This window comes from Apiospora aurea (genome assembly GCF_038362705.1).
Source record: "Apiospora aurea strain CBS 24483 chromosome Unknown utg000006l_segment0_segment0, whole genome shotgun sequence".
NCBI lineage: Eukaryota > Fungi > Ascomycota > Sordariomycetes > Amphisphaeriales > Apiosporaceae > Apiospora > Apiospora aurea.
This window is the reverse complement of record NW_027117393.1, coordinates 2490974-2511384: the sequence shown is the minus strand read 5'-3', so window position 1 is coordinate 2511384 and position 20411 is coordinate 2490974. Positions and strand designations below refer to the sequence as shown.

The 20411-nt window shown below is 53.2% G+C and overlaps 6 protein-coding genes across 6 annotated transcripts; 3 read left to right on the top strand and 3 right to left on the bottom strand.

Annotated features, from left to right (window-relative positions):
• Positions 1 to 3372: 3372 nt before the first annotated feature.
• PG986_009354 (uncharacterized protein) lies at positions 3373 to 4171 on the bottom strand (the record flags this gene model as incomplete). Its single annotated transcript, XM_066845576.1, has 3 exons — positions 3373 to 3664; positions 3959 to 3993; positions 4043 to 4171. The coding sequence occupies 3 exons, from the start codon at positions 4169 to 4171 to the stop codon at positions 3373 to 3375; spliced, it is 456 nt and encodes a 151-aa protein (XP_066697974.1).
• A 58-nt stretch (positions 4172 to 4229) lies between these two features.
• On the top strand, positions 4230 to 7463 carry PG986_009353 (Rho guanine nucleotide exchange factor scd1; the record flags this gene model as incomplete). The annotated part of the gene is made up of 4 exons (XM_066845575.1): positions 4230 to 4733; positions 4796 to 5344; positions 5428 to 5914; positions 5974 to 7463. The coding sequence occupies 4 exons, from the start codon at positions 4230 to 4232 to the stop codon at positions 7461 to 7463; spliced, it is 3030 nt and encodes a 1009-aa protein (XP_066697973.1).
• Positions 7464 to 8944: 1481 nt separating this feature from the next.
• On the top strand, positions 8945 to 9623 carry PG986_009352 (uncharacterized protein; the record flags this gene model as incomplete). Its single annotated transcript, XM_066845574.1, has 3 exons — positions 8945 to 9083; positions 9190 to 9411; positions 9496 to 9623. 3 exons carry the CDS (start codon positions 8945 to 8947, stop codon positions 9621 to 9623), a joined length of 489 nt encoding a protein of 162 aa, XP_066697972.1.
• Positions 9624 to 10188: 565 nt separating this feature from the next.
• On the bottom strand, positions 10189 to 10562 carry PG986_009351 (mitochondrial 37S ribosomal protein mS37; the record flags this gene model as incomplete). Its single annotated transcript, XM_066845573.1, has 2 exons — positions 10447 to 10562; positions 10189 to 10352 (listed from the first exon to the last, which is right to left on the bottom strand). The coding sequence occupies exons 1-2, from the start codon at positions 10556 to 10558 to the stop codon at positions 10189 to 10191; spliced, it is 276 nt and encodes a 91-aa protein (XP_066697971.1). The 5' UTR covers positions 10559 to 10562.
• Positions 10563 to 11078: 516 nt separating this feature from the next.
• Positions 11079 to 12461, bottom strand: PG986_009350 (uncharacterized protein; the record flags this gene model as incomplete). The annotated part of the gene is made up of 1 exon (XM_066845572.1): positions 11079 to 12461. One exon carries the CDS (start codon positions 12459 to 12461, stop codon positions 11079 to 11081), a length of 1383 nt encoding a protein of 460 aa, XP_066697970.1.
• An 858-nt stretch (positions 12462 to 13319) lies between these two features.
• Positions 13320 to 13998, top strand: PG986_009349 (uncharacterized protein; the record flags this gene model as incomplete). The annotated part of the gene is made up of 3 exons (XM_066845571.1): positions 13320 to 13691; positions 13748 to 13809; positions 13863 to 13998. The coding sequence occupies 3 exons, from the start codon at positions 13320 to 13322 to the stop codon at positions 13996 to 13998; spliced, it is 570 nt and encodes a 189-aa protein (XP_066697969.1).
• Positions 13999 to 20411: the final 6413 nt, after the last annotated feature.

Genomic DNA, 20411 nt, shown 5'->3' with positions numbered 1-20411 from the left:
CACTACCACACAGGCAAGCCAGCGAACGTAGCAAAAGATGGCGGGCTAGATTCACCCAGGCTAGAGCACCTCGATATTCCACGAACAGAAGGCGGGCAGGCAAAGGTGGGGAGGCCAAAGGGTTCGTGTTCGCTCACGAGAGAAGAAGAAGAAGGAAAGCAAGCAAGCAAGCAGTGGGTGCGTTTGCGGCCGAATGCTGTACTACTATACACTTGCATGAAGGAGCTGTTTCAAACCCTTTCTAGATCAATCCTAGGTGCATATTCGATCGGAAGGTACGGAGCAAAGGATGTTGTTTTGGGCAAGGCTCGACGTCGAAAGAAGCAGTGGAAACATGCATGGAAGCACCAAAGGAAGTGAGTGAGTGCGTGCAATATCGGCTCGGATCCCCGCAGGTACAAACAAGCTCCATGATGTGTCAGTGTGTAGTCAGCCACAAAAGTTAGAGGTGCGAGTGATCAGTAGCCTTGCTGTAGTGGTAGTATGGTGCCATGGTAGTATGCACTAGAAGAAAACGAGAAGAAGAAGAAAAAGAAGAAGTTGAGGCCAGAACTGCAGCAGCAGAGGCGGCCAGAGAGACCGTCTTCCTCTACCCGATGTTTGCTTTCTACATGTATTGTATCTGGACATGCGACATAGCGGCTCTCTCCCTGCCTGTCAACAGCCACACCACACAGTCAATGTTTCTGCAAGACAACCCCCACTTACCCGGCAGAATATTGATGCTTTGGCTGAGTTTAAGTGTTGTTGTACGTCTTCCCCTTTTCTCTCTCGCGGACTCTCTCTTCTTCTTCTAGCCTAACTTTACAGGGCCTTGATTTCACTGCTCAAGAGGGTTGGCGTGTTGATTTGCACTCCCACCAATTCCAAAAGGCCTATGTACTTCTGGCTTGGGGGTTAGGTTCATCTTGGGTTAGTAGGTTTAGTGGAGTTGTAACGGTGGTGGAACTCGACTAGGTTGGTAAGCCTGGGTATCAGTCCATTCGCAATTTGAACATCGAAACCCCTATTCCAAGCACAAGCGACAGGGCAGAGAGGAAAGGAGGGGCTGACGCTAATAATAACAAACCGTATATTCCCCAAGCGGCAAACATGTTGACAAATCCACTGTGATGTTGAACAGCACGGGTCCGGTACGCAAACCGCATCCGCTGAGGAAGCAATAAGCAATAGAAAGCTTCTGAGGATGACGTCGGCCATTTCATATTAACCGTTATTGCCTTCTTGATGCCTGGAATGTTACAGGTCGTTGTCGTCGGACAGGGATTACCCCACCTTGCTGCGATGGAGAGAGGAGGGAGGAGGGAAGCATTGGCACCGCTGGCGCTGGCGGGCCGAGCTATCTTCACTTATCAGCAAGCAATCATGTCAACCTACCTACTTCTCTAGCTACGTTTTGTGGTGGTGATCAGAGTATGCGAAAGGTAGATTCTGTTGACCAATGCCGAATCAGCTACTCCAAATATATCATGCACGCTCTTTATTCATGTGCCAAGCGCGCCTGATGATGGGGAATTGGAGAATGCGCTTGCATTCCAGCCAGAATTTTGTTGTTCGGCCAATAGGCGACCGCGGGGTTTCCTCTCGAGTCTCTCTCTCTCTCTCTTTTTTTTTTTTTTTTTTTTCTCGGAGAACCGACAAGCGCAGTCAAGTTGCTCTTGACTGCTCGGGTCATCAACAGACAGCGAGCGACTCGACCCGCGATGCAGAATCGATACTAGTATGCAGTTAGCATTTGCTGGCGGACGGCGCCAAACCCAGGATCACAATGCCATGCGCTGCACGCTCTTGGTGAACGAATCGCGATGAGCTGGCAGAAACGGTCTTGTAGTAGCAGCTGACGATCATGGACGATTCGGGGTGCAACGCTGTCGCTCCCTATTGTTAAGTGTCGCCGGAAGTTAGGCCAGCTCGGGAATAGTGCGAGCATTCGCTAATTTGAAACATCCAAGACCCCATCACAATCAATGCCCAAAATGCGAGTAGCCTGCCACCCCCAGAGCCCAGAGGCCACAGGCACGCACTACTTATACATTTCAAGGGTGTAAATAGAAACAGGATCATAATGTGAACATTGCCGTCAGACGTTATTAAGCCGCCTGGCTTGCTTGCTGGAAGCACGTGCTATGTACTAAACCAGCTTGGGCCGTTTTCGATTGATGATTGATTGTAGGCTGGGATAGTCGGGAATGCAACAACCGCGACGCTGCAGAAGGGAGAACGGTGGCACAATCAAGATAGCACCGGCAACTGCCAGCGCCTATGGCCACAGAGGACAGCCTGGAAGTGAAATGCCGAGACAAGAGACAGTGGTATGCGAATGGGTAAGTACATATATAAATTGGCCAGGAGGTAAGTAGTCGAAGACAGCAGACGGTGCAGGTTGTGGTGTGCTTTGGGCCACGAGGCGTCAGGAAGTAGGTACATACCTCTTGGATGCGTGCAAGTAGGTTCCGGTATATGATAAAGTGTAGGTAGGTATTGATCTTGAGCATGCGCCCCTTATGAAGTGTTAATGGAACACATCCGGTGTACTGGCCTACTGCGGGGCATCAAAACAACATTCAAGCCTCCCAAGGCGGGCTGATTCCCGAGCCAGACCACAAGTTAGTTTGTAGGCATAGGTAGAGTAGGTATCACGGTGGTATGCATCAATGTTGGGTATATTATTGTTATGTACATAAGAAGAAGATACATAGAGGTAGGGTAGGCCAAAAAGAGAAGAAAGACAAATGCACAGTGTCCAACATTGGAAGTACGCTCCATTGTCCTTGTGCCCCCGTCTGTCCCATCCCATGCAGGCCACAGAAAGCCAACCCCACTGCTGTAGTGTAGGGTGGCCTTGGCTGCACCCAGCACCCAGCACCCAGCACCGCACCCAGACGGGCAAGAAAGGGAAAAGAAGGCCCAAGGCCCAGAGGCTACACACAAAGCCAATACCCACATCCACCTCGCTGTACACGCTACGAGCCGGCCTAACACCACCTGAATACAATCGGTCAAGACATCCATCCCCCAATTCCAGATTTATCATTTCAGGGACTCTGGCATGAGCCTAGTAATGACGGACCGTGGTCGACAGCAGCACTCGGTGTCGAATATCCACTTCCCATCTATCTGATTTCTGACCAAAACGATCCAACCCAACGGCCTGAACCACCCGCAGCCGCCCGTCCATTTGAAAAATCCAGAGAAGACGTGGGGAGCTCAAGAAGTGTGCCCGAAGTAGCCCGACCTTGCACACACTGACATTGGCCGCCTCCTAGCCGCCGCTCTCGGTCACCTTGCCTTCCACGTTTCAAGTTCCCTTATTGGCCTATGAAGTCTGCCCTGCGCAACGACACCATCATCGGCAGAAACACGAGGAAACTTTCACTCGACTTGCGAAGCCCCTTCCGCCAAAGCCAGGAAACCTCCAGACAAAAAGGACCACCAAGGCGAGCGACGCTGGGAGGTCACACAACCACCGACCGATTCGCTTCCGACCTTCAAGGGATCACGGGCTCGAGCACCAACCCAAGTTGACGTCAGCCGCGCAGAGGACGACAGTCGCAAGAGACGACGTCCGGAGAAGACGAAGACGACGACGACGACGACGACGATCACCACCGGGGCTATACACAGGCGAAGGCCACCCGAGATACTCGACTCGATTGGAACGCATCTGGTTGCGGGTATCAAGTAGCAATCCCGGAATACACGAGAACAACATTCGGGCCCATACTTTCGAAACCGACAACACGAAGACGACGCTCGTCGGCCAACTTGCGCGATACCAGTTGGCTTGTCATCGCTCATTACCACTCGATATTCGTGGCGTGTCGAGGCGACTTGTGTGATCACCTTCATTGACCACCTTCGAATTGGTAGACAGGTGACACCGACCGGCGTTATCCACCTTCAGTCTACCTCCCACAACAGCGCTTCCGCCCATCATCACCGCCACCGCTACACTTACCGTGCGCATACGCGACAGCCACGACTTTCCGATCCCTGCGACCGTTGAGTGCCGTTAACATTCACTAGAATCGGCACCTCGTACCGAGTCCTCGGAACGAAGCTGTGTTGTTTGTTTCAGTTCACTTTGACCAGTCCTTTGTCGCCTTTCGGTAACGACAAACACTGACGCTGGTTGGGTGAGCGCATGGAGTAGTGCAGAGTCCTGCTTCATTATGGCACATGCCCCAGCCCTGTTGCGGACGCAGACGGCTCCTGTCTTTCCTGGCACTATGAGCGCCCCACGTCAGAGCCAGCTGTCTGGCTCGACATTCACGACAGGATCGAGCGCATCCTTGACATCTATGGGCTCTGCGAGTACCGTGGTAGGAGGAGGTCCCGTCATGGCAACAGCTAACATCATCAACGAGAAAGCCGATGCCTCTCGATCCCTCTACCAAATATGCGTACAGCTTAAGCAGAGATTAACGCAGGTTCCTGGTTTTGAGGTACACCTGAACCAACTGAACGAGCTGTCGACTACTGGCGAGAATGGAGGCCCGGTGGAATCCCTGTGGCAACTACTACGGACAGGCTACCCTCTTCTTGCCATTTACAACTCGCTGCAGCCGGCAGAACCCCTCGTCGTCAAAGATACCGAAGGGAGTGAGGCCAAGCGATCAAAACTTGCCGTCTTCAGATTCGTGAAAGTCTGTCTAGAAAAGCTGGAGATTCCCAATTCCGAGTGTTTCGTGATCAACGATCTTCTTGGAAACGACACCACGGGATTTGTCAAGGTACTGCTTATTCCCCTTTCCTTGTCTCGCATTCGACTATGCTGACGGCTTCTTCACTTTAGGTCACTTCGGTATTAAACAAAGTTCTGGACGAAGCCGAGGCGAAAGGCTTGCTAAGGCAAGCCGAGCAGCCCATATCTGAAGACAATGCCTCCGGCGCAGCCGGCGGATCAACGATGACATATCGTGACCATATCATCAAGGAAATGGTGGACACGGAGCGCAAATATGTTCAAGATTTGGAGAATTTGTACGGACTCAAGAAGGCCTTGGAACAGCGTGGCGTAATTCCGGGCGACACTGTTCACTCGATCTTCCTGAACATCAATGCCATCCTGGATTTCCAGCGCCGTTTCTTGATTCGAGTCGAGACAGCCAACTCCATGTCCCAAGAGGCGCAACAGTGGGGAGCACCCTTCGTCATGTACGAAGAGGGTTTTAGTATCTATCAACCTTTCATCGCAAACCAACGTAAGGCGGCTCAGGTTGCGAGTCAGGTTTTCGATAAGATCCAGCTAGTGCAGAACCCTGTCGCGATCGATTTCAACACCTTGGATGGTTTCTTGTTGAAGCCAATGCAGAGATTGGTCAAATACCCGCTTCTTTTGAAGGTAGGTTGGAATATTGGGGATCGCCCGAGACTGTGTCCGGGAAGGAACTTATACACACGATGTTCAAGACTAACGCCTTCTAGGATCTTCTCAAGAAGAGCGAGGACGCGGAGACCAAGAAAGACCTTACTCTAGGCATAGCAGCTGCTGAGAGGGTTCTTTCCAAGGCGAACGAGGCCGTCGACCGAGATCTACTTGACGAGGCACTAGAGGATCTCATTGTCAGGGTTGACGATTGGAAGAACCACAGAGTGGACTCTTTTGGGAGACTTCTTCTGCATGGGATGTACTCGGTCGTCACGGGCCGGAACGACCAAGAGAAATTTGTACGTGTTACCCAACGCTCTTCGATTTCCGCTTGCGAAAATACTAATAGGATGCAGTACGAGATCTATCTCTTCGAATGCATTCTTCTCTGCTGCAAAGAAGTCGTGCCCAACAAAACGAAAGAGAAGAAGGACAAAACGAAATCAGCGATACCGAAGGTTCGCAACAAGAACAACAAGCTGCAACTGAAAGGGCGTATTTTCATGACAAATGTCACGGAAGTGTTGTCCTTTGCAGGGAAAGGTAGGTTATTTTCTGTTTTCCTTCCTCTCGGGCATGGAACTAATGACGCTCGGGATCAGGTTCGTATACCGTCCAAATATGGTGGAAGGGTGATCCTGGCGTGGAAAACTTCGTTATCAAGTTCAGCAACGAAGAGATCATGAAGAAGTGGGCTGTTGGCTTGGATCAGCAGAGGAAGGACAATGCTCCGTCCGCTACTAGCCCAGACCAGGCAGCCCCCTCTTTCACTTGGATGCGTAATGCTGAACAGTTGGAGAACCCTTACGCTCAACAGGGCGAAAGTGATGACGACGAGGAAGCGGCCCAGCAGCAAGCCCCTACATCTGCGCCCAACCTCTCTTTTGGCAGTCAACAACATTCTACAGGCGGGGTGATGACCCGGAATGCATCTCATTCAAGCTTGAGGTCGCGTTCAGCTACAGGAGAAAGTGCAATGTCGCTTTCTACAATGGTTCGAGCCCCTCCACCTCAATACGCGCTGCCCAGGATTCCGCCACCGCTCGACACCCGCATGCCGCCCCCGTCGGCAGGATCGCCTGGCCCCCGTCCCGGAGAATCATACTTCTCACCCACCACCGACTCACCTGCTTCGACACGAACAAGCACAACTGGTAGTATGCAGTTCTCTGCAGGAGCCTATCCCTTCCCGAAATCCGGCACGCCCATGGGCTGGGAGGACAACAACCGTTACACCGCGCCGGCTATGCCTCGAGCTCCATCACGAGATGGCCCCTCGCCAATGAACGGTAGAAACCCCCGTGGTCCCTCGCTGCCCGCCATGGCCTCGAACACGGCGCAGAGCCTTGCTGCGCAACAAAGGAGTAGGTCCTACAGTACCCCAGATATAAACGGTCCACAAAACCAGAGCAGGAGGACCAATAGCAGTACCCCTGTACCTGCTGTACCTGGCATACCCGCGCACCTTCACGAAAATAACATTCCTCGATCTCAAACAGGCTCCCCCATGCAGCAGGACCTCCCCATGCGATCCAGTACCCAAAGCCCTGGCGTCCAGCGTGAGCGTATGCACCAATCCAATGGCTCCTACGGTGGCAAGATGTCCCAGTTCCCTTCGCAGCCCCTTTACCCGCGTGGAAGCACCCCTGGTCCCGGTCCCGGTCCTGGCCAACAACGTGGCGAAAACGCGCCGGCTCCGCTCCAACTCGACAACAGGTCCGCCGTCTCGCCAGCGCTCGGCACCGCCACACCCGGCAGTGCACTTTTCAGTCCCGGAGATGTCCCCACACAGCTGAAGGTGAAGGTGCTGTACGACACAGGCACCTACATAACGTTGGTGGTTGCTTTCAACATCACGTACCAGTCGATGATCGATCGCATCGACGCCAAGCTCTCGCGATTTACGAACAGCTCAATTGGTAGGGGCAATCTGAAGCTGCGTTACCGCGACGAAGACGGCGACTTTGTCAACATCGAGAGTGACGAGGATATCCAGATCGCCTTTATGGAATTCCGGGACGGCATGCGCAACCAGTACAACCCCAGCGGCGTCGGAGAAATAGAACTCTTCTGCGTTGGTGATAGTAGCTGAACGCTTCGGACCTCGAATGGAATGGACGCTACCCCCGGCACCGATCGATTCCCTTTCACACCACCCACGGCGGCATAATTCTTATTTCTTATCATCATCAACAACACCAACACCGAAGCATTGACGAGGGCGGTTAATAGACCTCCCAAGGGTCAACCAGGCCGACAGAATTCACCTATACACATCTGCATGACACTGAAACGGCGTACAGTTCTCCGCATAGACGACGCATCCCATTGATACCACTTTTTGTTTTGTCCTTTTTCAACTCTTCGAAAATCCGAGTCCTTTTGTTTTTGCTTCTTCTTTTCTCCGCGACTGATCATGACCCTCACTCTCTTTACGACTACCATTCTTGGACATACTTTACGAACCAGGTCTTCTTCTTTTTGGGGCTCTTGGGTGAAGGCACAAAGATGTGGACTGGATTTGATACGCTCATTTATTCTTCGAGATACCAGCACGTTTTGGTTGGTGGAATACCCATTTGCGCTCGCTCTTTTTCTCTTTATCAAAGGACATATAGCTATGCAGTATATGCTCCGGTGTCTGGGAGGCCACGGGTCGATTCCGGCCAACAGACAGTAATGCGAGGTCCAATGATGCAGCGGGCTGGGTATAATCAAGCAGGGAGCCAAAACGAAGAACCCCTTGGCCTTGGGCGGTCAAACTCTTTCCCATGTTTTCTGCACTACCAGCCATTCCTGATTTTCCATGCTACTCTCGTACGTTGTTGCACGGTCTGGCGCTAGTTATAAAGCGAAGGCGTCTTCCTGCTGGGGTTTCAGTTCGAGCACCTTCTAGCATCTGATTTGCGAGCGCGGAAGCGAGGAGTAGTCAGATTCCCGTGGGCGATTTTTGCGTTGGGTTTGACGGGGGATTTTACGGCAAACGAGAGCCAGAGGCGGATCGTGGGACTGGGTCAAACAAAATTCTGACCATTACGGAGGGGGGATGGAAGGTTGCCAAGGGCCAGCTCGATACATCATATAGGAGTGAATTTACACTGCAATTTCAATGTCTTTTGAGAGTTCGGTGAATCTTTTCAGCGTAGGTTCTCAGCGTAGGTGGTGTGTACTTCTTTTCTCGACAGCCAGGGGAAGGGGGGGCCAGACCTCGGACATGATTAGTTTTAAATAATACCGGTTGGGGCGGTATTTGTTCCCTCTCGCCCAGGAGCCCTCTTTCCTCCACTTTCTGCAGGAGATCGCAGACGGACGTTCGTCCTCCGCTGTTACCGGATCGGGAACGTCTTGTGGCACGACATCGGGATCGACACGAGGCTCCGTTCCATAGCGAGTGTAAGGGATGCCCGAAACCTGGTCTCCGTCCGTCCACTCACACAACATGACACCTGGCGACCCGTGGCTATAAACACACATAACTGTAGTCAACGCCTGCAGATCGATTCCTTTGTTGCCTAACTCTTGATAGCCCTGATAATCAATTCTGTCTATTCATATCTCTGTTGATTAGGCAGGATGCGCTTTGCTTCCTCCCTCCCGTCATTGATGGCAGCGGCGTCGCTGCTGGCGTTGCACGCCGCGGCCAAGCCCGAGCAGATCCGGGCCGTCCAGGAGCCTATATTCCATTACTACCTGCAGGCGTACCCCCAAGATCGTGAGTTTTGTTGGCTTCTCCCTCTTTCCCCTTATCCGCAGAACAAGGATGAGCCGTGAAGAAAAGACTGGGCCAAATAACTGACCTCCGAGGGGCACACACACAGGCTCCATCCCGGTCATGGGCCCCGAGTCCAGCAGCGAGTACTTCAACATCGCCGTCACCATCCAGAGCACCAACACGAGCCGGTACCTGAGCGTCGGCGACGACTCGACGAGCTACAAGACGCTGGCCTTTGCCAACACGACCGGTAGTGGCTCCGGCACCAACGTGTGGGCGCTCGAGGGGGATACCATCATCACGGGGCAGAGCAGTAGCTGGGGACGCCGTAAGATTTGCCCCTTTTCCCAGAAGAATCTGCGGAACTTTACAATGTTGGGGGGTTGCTGACCAAAGATATGTGGTTTTATAGAACTCAATTTCCTCGTCTGCAAACTGGACGGGAACTTTTGGCAGGTCTACCTCCAAACCGGAAGTGCGACTCCGAGCGGCAAGACGTGCAGCAACTACCAATCGCTGCATCTGCCGTGCCTGTGCTGAACCCGGAAACGACAGATGGGAACCATCGTAACTACAGAGAGCGACATGCTTTTGGCCTGCGGATATACGTTTTGTACATGTGCTTGGATTCTTTATACATAATCATACACAAATAAGCGCTTAGAGGCGACGATACTTTCTTAAGTCTGTCGATTTCCCGCTCTCCGAGCTCCAAAACCAGAGTAAACGCCCAGCCTATGCTTCATTGCCGGCTCCCATTCTCTTTGCATTGGTGAACCCCGCAGATGCGCATTTCTCGAGTTTTCTTCGTTTTTATCATTTCTGTGCAATTGCCAGTCCTGGTGTAGAACGCCCAAGCGAAGTCGAGAGTCTCAGTTGTGCGCAATGTCCAAACCATGGCAAGTCGCCAACTCATTCCGTTCGCTCTCTTCCGGCGGACGAGGGCTAGCGGGGGGGGCCCTTCGTAGAAGTAGGGTCGTTTCCCGCCCCAATGGGGGCTTGAGATAGTCGAGGTCTTTCTATCGCTGCATGCGTATTGCCAGTGGTTCGACTCATCCGCCCTTGTGGGCATCGTCGTTCCTTCTTGCCTGTATTTTCTGACCGCCTACTTCTTCTTGACACCCGCGACCCGGGAGTGGAATCGCGACAAGTGGTAGTTGATCTCGTTGGTCCGCGGCGGCGGCGCCTTGGGCGCATCCATGCAGTTGCGCAGGGCCTGTTCCATCTGGGCGCAGCCGGCGGTGTTGTATCCCGACGAAGCCCAGCAGGCTGCAGTGGTGTTAGCAAACCGTTCCCCCGTGCCCAGGCAAGACATTGGCACGCAGATGGGGAGAGGGGAAGGAGGGAGTCATTGACGACGTACCGAGGACGGAGGACATGAGCTGCATGCAGGGCCGCTCGGCCTGCTTGTTGGGGTTCTTGACGCGCAGCACCCGCACGGGCGGCAGACGCATGGGTTTCTGGACGCCCGACATGATGAGGTCCTGGTCTTCACGGGCAATGGGACACAAGATGGAGAGATCGAGGTGTGGTGTGGTGGTGAAGCTGTCGCTGCGGACGGGTAGAGCTCAAGTAAATTTTTGGGTCTCGGCTTGCCAGGCGCCGTCCCGCACCGGCGACATGGCCCGTGCACTCGTCCATGCCCGCCCCCCCTTTCGCACTCTCTCGTCGGTGATCACAGGAGATACTAAATCCCAGGATACCTTCTGTTAGATGTATCTTATATAAATGGTTTTTCCATCGTTGCCGTCCTTAGTCATACATATTCTATCTACGTAGGCAGTTCCCGTAGTTTCCCCCGTGGTAGGAACCTATATATTCTTTTCAGACACAGCCTTTGCCCGTTGCCCATGTACAGCGCTGAAAACCATGTGCGAACAAGAACTGTATCGTATCGTATGCACGCTCAACAGCATCAATCGCCAGACGAGGAGGCCTTCGATACTTCGCCCCTGTCTCTGGCTCTGTCTCTTCAAGCCAACAACATCTGGCCATTTAAGCCTCATCCCCATCGGCCTCTTCATCCATTTCGTCACCCTCGGCATCGTCGTCATCATCGTCGTCGTCGTCGTCGTCTTCTGAGCTTGCGCCGGATCCGTCACTATCCGCGTCGCTTCCAGGATCGTAGTCCTCCTCCTCCTCATCCTCGTCGTCTTGTAATTGCTGTTCCAGCTTCGCAGCCCTTTCTAGCTCCGTCAAGCCGTCGTCCTCTGCATCACCGCCGTTGGCCTCCCCTTCAGCGCCCTTCTTGCCGCCCTTTGCGTTCTCCGCAAGTTGCATCTTGGCCTTGCGCTGGTCCGCCATACTCCTATCCTGTAGGCCATGCTTCGCAACGTACTTTTCGTTGATGCCGCCGTAGTCCTCCTGGTCAATCATGGCGAACTCCACCTCCTCTGTCGCCTCGGTGTCCCCTCCCTCATTTGTGAAAACTTCCACCACCATATTGAACGTCCGTTGCAAGACGCTTGTGTAGCTGATCGCCGCGATGCGGTCTAGCGGGATGAACATCAGGGGCTTCTTGAAACCCCAGAGGATGCCATTCTCGAGGAAGAACAAGAAGCCGTCCTTGGAGCCCCGGAACGCCTTCACATGTACTGCCTTCTCTTTCGGCCTGTGCGACTGTTTTACGAGACTGTGGAATTTGGCAGGGTCGGCAGACACGACCGTGACGCCCTTGGAGCCTGCTTGGAGGCACTTATTGATCGCCCAGTGGAACAGCGTGCTATACGAATCCGAGACGGCAGCCGCGGCGTCGGCGTTGGGGCCACCGACTACGCCAGGCTTCGGCGCGCCCGCCGAGACGGTGAAGACGAGGGGCTCTATTTCCGAGGGTGTCGAGTTCTTGGAAAGAGAAGTGAGGTATGAGTTTTGTGGGAAAAGGACGTAGTTGTGCTGCACCTGCGTCTTCTCGGGGACGGGGATGTAAAAGGCGTACTCGATGTCCTTCCAGGCGTAGATCATGCCGGCGACGGGCGCGGTGGTGTTGGGGAGGCGGGCGTACAGGTGCTGGGCCGTGAAGCACAGGTCAAACTTTTTGCGCTGGGGCACCGAGACCGATATTTCTTTTATTTCGAGCAGGGTCTTCTCGGAGGCGACGTCAGCGCTCGAAGCAGCGCTTGCAGTGCCATTCGAGGCGGCAGCGGCGGCGGCGGCGGCGGCGCCATTTTTGCTGGTGCTGGGCTCGATGTCGACGCGACGCCGCTTGAGAGCCGGTTCTGTGGAGGAAGGGTCGCCAAGCTGCTCGTAGACGTAGTCGGCAATGTTGTTGAATAGTAGCACCTTGTAGGGCTCGTCGGCAGCCTTCTCGATCCCTTTCAGGATGTCAGGTCTGGACTTGAAGACGACACCGAGTTTCTGGGTGTCGAGTCCGCCAGGCATGATGGCGGAAGGGGAATCAAGGAATGTGTTGCCCGATGTATTTTGTCATGTAAGTACAGTATGAAGGGGGTATTATTTGGCCCAGAATGGTGTACTTGAAAACAGTGCAGACTAGACCAATACGTTTTCTGGGCAGGCGTAAAAACAGCTAACCTTCGAGGTTAACGACTTGGGGGGAATATGAATAATTGAATATAATTCAAGCAAGGCTGCAGAAATGCAGCAGCGAGGCGAGTGGTTGCACTTACCGCGCGCCAATGGCCAATGACGGAATTGTTTGATGGTGCCTGGGGCTCCTTATCAAGGGGGCCTTTATCTTAGGAGCTTTTACTGTAGCTATCCCTCTTAGCTCAATTGGCCTTCATCCTCAGTTTCTGTCGTCACTTACACCTCCGACACAACATCTCGGAGCCACGCTCTTTTGGCAAACAAACATTGTTGTGATTACATAGTGCCCGTTATATACCACACAAACTTCTTCAACCATCATCATTGCTTTTGTTTGACAACTTTTCTCCAAGCCTTCCCTGAAGTACAGCATATCCCGCTGATGCAGTCGGAGTATTGAGGCATCAAGGAAACCCACGTTGGTCCCTGACTTGACTTTCATGATTGAGCCCACCTAAATAAACCCAGCCCCCACCAAAGCTAGCCCAGGGAGTCACGGCTAATTCCGTCTGGCGTCCTGACATCCTGACATCCAAGGCCGAGTCGTCTTCTTAATAACAACTTCAACAACCCGAGGGACCTGGGGAAGACAGAGCTACAAGCAGAATCTGGATTCGCTGCAGAGCCACAAGCCCATTCTTTACCCTCTTCTCAGTTGATTGTTCCTCTGTTACAACTCCATCCGCAATCATGTCGCTTCCCAATGTCTGGCATCACCGGAAGGTCGCCGACTCGTCGGCCAAAGGCTGTGACTTGTGCTACAAGCCAACGACAAGTGTCCTGGTCACTCCAGACAAACAAGACCACTTCTACATCTGCGCTGCTCATCTGAAGGAGGTTCGTTTCTGCAAGCCCATTGTCGATGAAGCTGCCATCGCTGCCAACAAGCAGAAGGAGAAAGACGATGAGATCGTTGCTCAGGCCAAGAAGGAGTATGACGAGAAGCAGCGCAAAAAGAAGAAGGCCGAGAAAAGCGACGATAAGGACTCCAAGGATAAGGACAAGACCAAGGACTCTACACCCGAAGCAGAGAAGAAGGACGACCCTAAACCCAAAGATCAGGTTCGCCAGTTTCCTGCCATGGGAACCCTGAAGAACCCCTGTTGACAGTATCGTAGAACAAGGCCGGTGCTGAAAAGACCTCCCAAGACGAAGAACCGCGCGTGTTCGAGTTGCAAAGGTTGTCCTGTTTCGCGAGCCTCCCTCTCTTGGTCTCAGACTGACTCCGTACAGGACATTCTACCAGCAGCGATTGACCAAGAAGCGGCAAGCCGAAGAGCGGAAACGACAGGCTGAGATGTCCCAGCGGAACCGCGAAAGACTCAGTAATCCGTCTTTCTTCCCAGCCGTGCCCAAAGATAACATTTAGTGTGGATGCCACCGCTGAATATACCCCTATCGGCACCTGCACCATAATGTGCTGCATCCTCAACCAGAAACCCACACCAAGAACGCGAACTCGTAGTGGTTCAAGTTCAGACCACTTAGCCGCAGACTTGGCAGTACTTATACTTGGGGTGTCACTGTCGCACCGCTCGGAAGAGCCCAACCCTCGAGCGGAATGAAGTATGGCGCATGCAACTAGATTGCATCACCAAACCTCTATCCTCAGTATTTCTAAGGTCTCGTGCCTCCGACGGTAATAATACAACACCTTCTTGTGCCTGTGGCTGACAGCAATGGCCACAGCATACGGGATGGACACTTTCACCGCCTGCTGCGTAGGATGACATCTTTACTGGTGCTTCATATGTAGCACTCATGACACATAACGATGACTATTCGAACTCGCATTTCCCTTGGAACACATGGCTTTCATTCAAAGCACGATCTTTTGAGTCTGTAACCGGCCGTCGATTCAAATCATACAAGTCAGCCTTGCCGCAATGAGCCTTGCCCGCTTCTTCTGCAACTGGTTCTTACCTAGAAGAGCGAACGTGTGGTTATCTCTACAACATTGATGCTTTCTAGGCGACGACGAATCGCAGCCTCTTGATATCGCTCGAAACTCGGCTGATTGTGTGAGGCAGCTCGACCACGCCCCCGAACAGCTGTAGCCAGCTATTATGCAACTATATTACTATGCACTGTAAGCATTTACCAATACTGCTCAATACGCCGGATCTCATCGGGATCATCGACCTCAATGGCGTTCTGACCACACCTCATGTTCTGGCCCCTTCAGCCCGTGGATTTCACGCGCTCCAATAAGACTAGTGCTTATCTCTCGCATAAGCAGAAGCGACCACCACATATTTGATGTTGCCTTGAGCAATCAGACGGGGTCTGTTGGGAATATTAGGCTGGGCCGCAATAGTTGTGCAGGTTTTGGTTGGACATCTCATGCGCGCTCCGCAAAGGCATCGGGTGACAAGGCATCGTCGCTTCTGCAGATCATGGATCAACATTATCGACGCCAGTTTCCCGAGTCGGTCACCAATAAGTGCTGCAAGTATGCGGCAACCGGGCACATTCGTCTCGCAATACGACGTATGTTTGCGGAGCATGCCATCTACGGACGATACAGCAGACCATTTCTCTTCACTCTGCTGCAAGCTGTCTGCCTGGCCGTTATTGCCGCGGTTCTTCTTACTCACACGCACAATCTCTCTTCAACACGTCAGCCGAAGACCCATACTATGCATTTTGCTTGCGGGTTACGGCACTGTAAGCGGCCTATTACCAGATGGGTGTTTAATCCTATGTTATGGAACCCACAGCTTCTCGAATCTCTCGACAACCCACACAGCCCTTGAACGATACAATCACCTTAGCGACGGTCATTGGTCATCTCACCCACCATCATACGTGCCTCAAGTACCCTCTGGGTAAGGCATCTTAGAACCAGACAGATTATGCAGGCCCTGGGGCCCCACTGTTCACCATTGGCTAAGTGATGGTTTGCACAAAAAAGTCGGCTGCTGCACCTTCTCACGATGCCCTACGGGGACAGGTCCCGGGATATATGGCTCTGTGAGGCATGTATGCGGAGGCCATATGCGGCCACGACGCGACCACCTTCCTAGATATAAATACCCCAAAGCAGAAAAGAGGAAGAATACTGGGTCTATCTGCAGCCTACCAAGAATTCCGACCACCTACCATCAAGTTTACCAGGATTGCGCAAGTCGAGCGTGCCCCGTACGAGATATGGCGCATGTGCCAGAGAGACATGCTGGGCCCGGCGGGGAAACGGGCATATTTCAACGGACTCGCATAAGTCCCAACCTCCCTTTCTCCAGGCACTTTTCGAAGTACATGACACTACCTTGCTCTTTGCCTATGTGTACAATATTTGACACGTCAGACCCCAAGCCATGCATACAGCACACACCATCGTCGAGTCACCTCAGCTGGTTACCCATCCACCACCACCACCACCTCAACATTTCAGGTGACGAGTCTTCTCACGAGAGTTGGCAATCTGGATCTATGGCGGCCAGATACTCGGCTCCCCGGGATATATCACCGGTTTCGACTGTTGATTTCTTGGCCCAATACGCCGGCCAAGCTCGTCCTACGAAGCAACCTCAGTATAGAAGAATGCGGGTAATATACAGCTGTCCGACAAGAGACTAGTGCTGATGATAATCAGAATTGGCTTCAGTAACAAACAACAGCCGGCCTCCTTCCTTCGATCACCCCCTAGGGTGTGGCATATCGAACTGAAGCGATTACCACACCAGTACACAGCAGGGGTGAAGGGTGGGGGATCGAACCTTCCTTACTGTTTTGAGAGGCAGTGGTATCTAGTTATGGTGCCTGTCCCATGCCACACGGCTGTTATTGTTATCTACCGGCATGTCTGGGGTTCGGTCATGACGGCCGAGTATCTACGTCCATAAGGTCTTGTGCGACCTGAATGGAGAAAGCGCATGTCCGTTCAGCTTCTCGCTTCCACTTGGCTAGCCCCCTTTCCATCATCGGCCCCTTCCCATCTAGAAGGCTTTGGAAGTCTCTTGCCGGACAAGAGCCGACTACCAGGGGTCGATGTGCTTATGGGTGTATACCTCTGCGGCCGCCTCTCTCGGGGCAACGTTCAGATATGCCCCTAGTCAACTGCTGCACGTGAGCGGCCTGGGTGCTGAAGGCTTCCGCAGTATATGCGTCGGATTATCCGGCCATGCATATACCTAAAATCATGTGCATCCGGCTTGATATTAGGTCGAATTGGATTGGATTACTGCCGTCTAGGTTGGGTCCGGGCAATTGATCGATTCCTGCCCCGATGCCGAAAGACTACGCTACATATCGAACAGCTATTCGGACCCAGGCGGGTCAACTTTTCGCCCGTAAGTCCCAGAAGTCGGAGTCTCAGTTTGGCTGAGATTACTAGGACAGGATCAATATTTCATCACACGAAACCTGCCGATGTAGCTTGTCCCATGTATCATTACGCATTTCAGCCAGGCGCCTTCTCTCACTCGGGGCTGCGCTGGGCGTCGTCATCATCACGAGGCGCTCTGCCAGGGAGCCGACTTTGGAAAGCATACTCCGGTGTAGCGCCGGTGTAGTACCGGCACGGGATATGTACTACTGGCCTCCTCCACCCAGTTATCCCGGCCACTTGCCGCCGACACGACCTCGGTGAACAATCGGTGTCAGGATCAGGGAGATCCCTCCCATTTGGCTTAGTGGCAGGCATGGTTAACCCCGATCCTGGAGCTACAAGTCCCGAGGCCTTCGGAAGCACCGCTGTGAGGGCGGGGGCCAGGCCCCCGGCTCCTTGCTTCGGGGATCGGACCCCTGCTTGGTATGTATGGCGGCAGTACCTGCTTTTAGAAAGGGAAAAATACTCCTGCAAGGTTACTGTGTTTCCGGCATTCGTCAATGGAAACTTCATATCATGTACTCGGTACTTTGCAGTATACATTTGCATTCTGATCGGGACCGGGCCATTGTGCTCATTTCTGGTCTGCCGGGGTTTTTTCCTACACTCACCCTCGACTGACAGACAGGCAGGCAGGCAGGCAAGCAAGCCATCGCCCTTGACTTGCCTACCTTCCCTTGACCGAACAAGCAAGCAAACACATGGTCCAATTGATTCCACCTGGTGCGCTTATTTTTATGATTTTACTTTTCCGCTGTCGTGCTTGTTTGTCATTGGACTTACTTCAGCCCTCTCAGCCCTTTGTTTCTTTCCTTCTTTCGCTGACCGGGCATAGACCCCCGACAGTGGCCCCGAGGCCGCCCCCGGCAACCTGCACCTAGATTAGGCATAGCAGCCGAAAAAGGAAACACGTCGACTACAAAGGCAGTCTGGAATACGGAAATGTTGCTTTTTTTCAGCATCGGGCTCAATTCCGCAGCGACGCCCCCTTTCCTTTCTCGTGGTTTGCCACCCAACTGGGCACCAGCACTCAACTGGACCGTTTCTCTTGTTTTGCTTCTTTTTCGCCCAGCCCGCGGGATCTGTCTATCTCATTGGACGTCGGCGGCGGCGCCGTCGCCGCCACATGCCGCACATAGAGTAATCACACACAAGAAATCATATTCGGCCCATCCGTCATCCTTGCCTTCCATGTTCTCCTGGGTGAAGCTATGCCTCAAACATGGCATCGGGGCGAAAGCAGGGTCCGAACGGTGACACAAACACCGCGGCGGCCCGAGATTTAGAGGGAAAGCGCAATGCTCGGCGCAGTTTGGGCAAGGCCAATGGAGTCTCGGGCAGTCGAGGTGCCAATGCATCTCCCTAATCTAAAGATCGAAATGGCTTTCGCGCTGCCAAGAACAAGTACAAGCATTGTGATTGCAAACCATTTGTCCGCAGGTTCACTCAGGGAAAGCTGATGGAAAGTGCCTCTGACGCAAATGGCGCACCTACACGGGCTTCCTTGGCCTGTCGTTGCCATGCAACAAACATGCCCCCCCCAAGTTTGTCACTTGCCACGATGCTTCCAAAGGGATAGGTCGCATAGCACAGCACCCATCGATCGGCCTCACCGAGGGACTCGCCCCTTTCCTTTGGGAGGGATGGATACTCGGAAATGCTATCGGCAATTCCTTGTTTCCCGTGGGGCGGTAATGACAGCAGTAACTGCGTAATAAGAGGCTCGAACTCTTGAATTACTCCGGCAACAGTGGTTTCCATATATAGCCTCTGCCCTTGTAGATTGCGAAACGATGGATCCCCCCCTCCCCGGCGCGGGTTCCCCCCACGGGCGAAATCCTTCCAGGCCTGACCTAACGTATGCTTAAAAGGGCAAAATCCCACAGGTTGCTAGCAGGCGGCTGGGTAGGGCTGAGCGATGATGCACCTTCCTCTTGGGCCTCCCGGCGTCAATGCATTAGGGTGGTTGCGGTAATTTGGTCTGGATGCCATGTCGCACCCCCAGGGTGAACGGAAATTAAGCCTTGGGCACTCATCGAAGAAAGAAAAAAAAAGGCCATTGGTCGCGAAAGGAGCAACATTCTGCCGCTCAGCGGTTACAGGAGCAACGTGATGAGTCGTCTTTTGTCCAACTCTTGCCCGTGTCAGTTAAAGGTGCCAAGCTTCCGGGTGCCAGGATAGAAAGGAGGAGAGCTCGCTCTGGCTCACGGCGCCAAGAAGCGGGATATCTCGATGGGGACGGGACCGACAAGGCCACCGATAGGCCTATCCAGGGGCATTGCTCCAGGAGGAGCTGCCTGGCGAGTCTCTTATTCAAGGCGTACCGGCCAAGAACTGCGGGGCCTGCGAGACGGATCCTGATTCTGCCGGCAACTGTTGAAGGGAGTCCCGTCAGTCGCCTGCTGGATGTCGATCTGTCAGCTGTCAATCCGAGATGACTGCTTCCGTACTGCAAAGAGGACCAACAGGCATCGCGCATCCTGGTCCCGGGACTCTGCTGCGTTACCGCGGCTGCTGGCGCAGTCACATCGAGGAACGAATATAGTAGTAACAAACGTCGAATGAAGCGTTCTGCAGTGGTGCTACCGGATGATCCGGTCCCCGTCCCCAGCCGTGATGGCCAGGCCCTCCCTCATACGGTAGACGACACAAGCATTTCTCTTGGCACAAAGGATTCTGACACCCCGCTCGCCTGACTAGGAACACTTCTGCCACAAAGTTTCTTCCGAGTTCAGGTTGACACCAGCCCAAAGCGACAGGGAATTTGTTGGGTCCCCTTCATTGCAGTGGGACATCGCATACGACTTAAAGGGGTTAGTGGTGTTTATCCAGCCGTTACTTAGAGCATGTCGTCATGTATTCCAGATGCAAGACGGCCTGATCGTGTGTCTGCTGTCATGTCGGATCCGTTGCCTATGCGAGTCCGAGGCATCAATATTTCCATACCATGGAACCGCTGCAGGCTGGCATGCAGACCAGGCTCTGAGTCAGCAAACATCGGTTGATACAGTGGGCTGTCGCTTCGCATATCAGCTTTTGAATGCTTGGACAAGACATAGCTATGCCTACAACTGTGTAGTAGCAAGTGTGAGTCAAACAAGCGTAGACTAGCAATGTCAACACTTTCGTGGCCGCTGGCTTCGTGTTGTTGGTCAAGCTTCACCGTGGTTTACCCCGCAATGGGACACACATGGGACTTTGCGTCCCAGAGAGACACTGAGCAATCCTTGATCACAAGGTATGCCAGCCACTTTTGATATTGCGGGGGTGTGCGGTCAATTGAAGGATTCCGTGGACCATGGGGAAAGACATAAGCCCTAGCATAGAGATAACGGCGGAACTATCCGGATGTGGCCTCGTCAGCCGAATACGGAGGCGTCCAGTGCGGTAGATAATTGATCACAAGTTGACCAGTCACCAAGAAGATGATGAATGAATCCACCGCGTGAGGA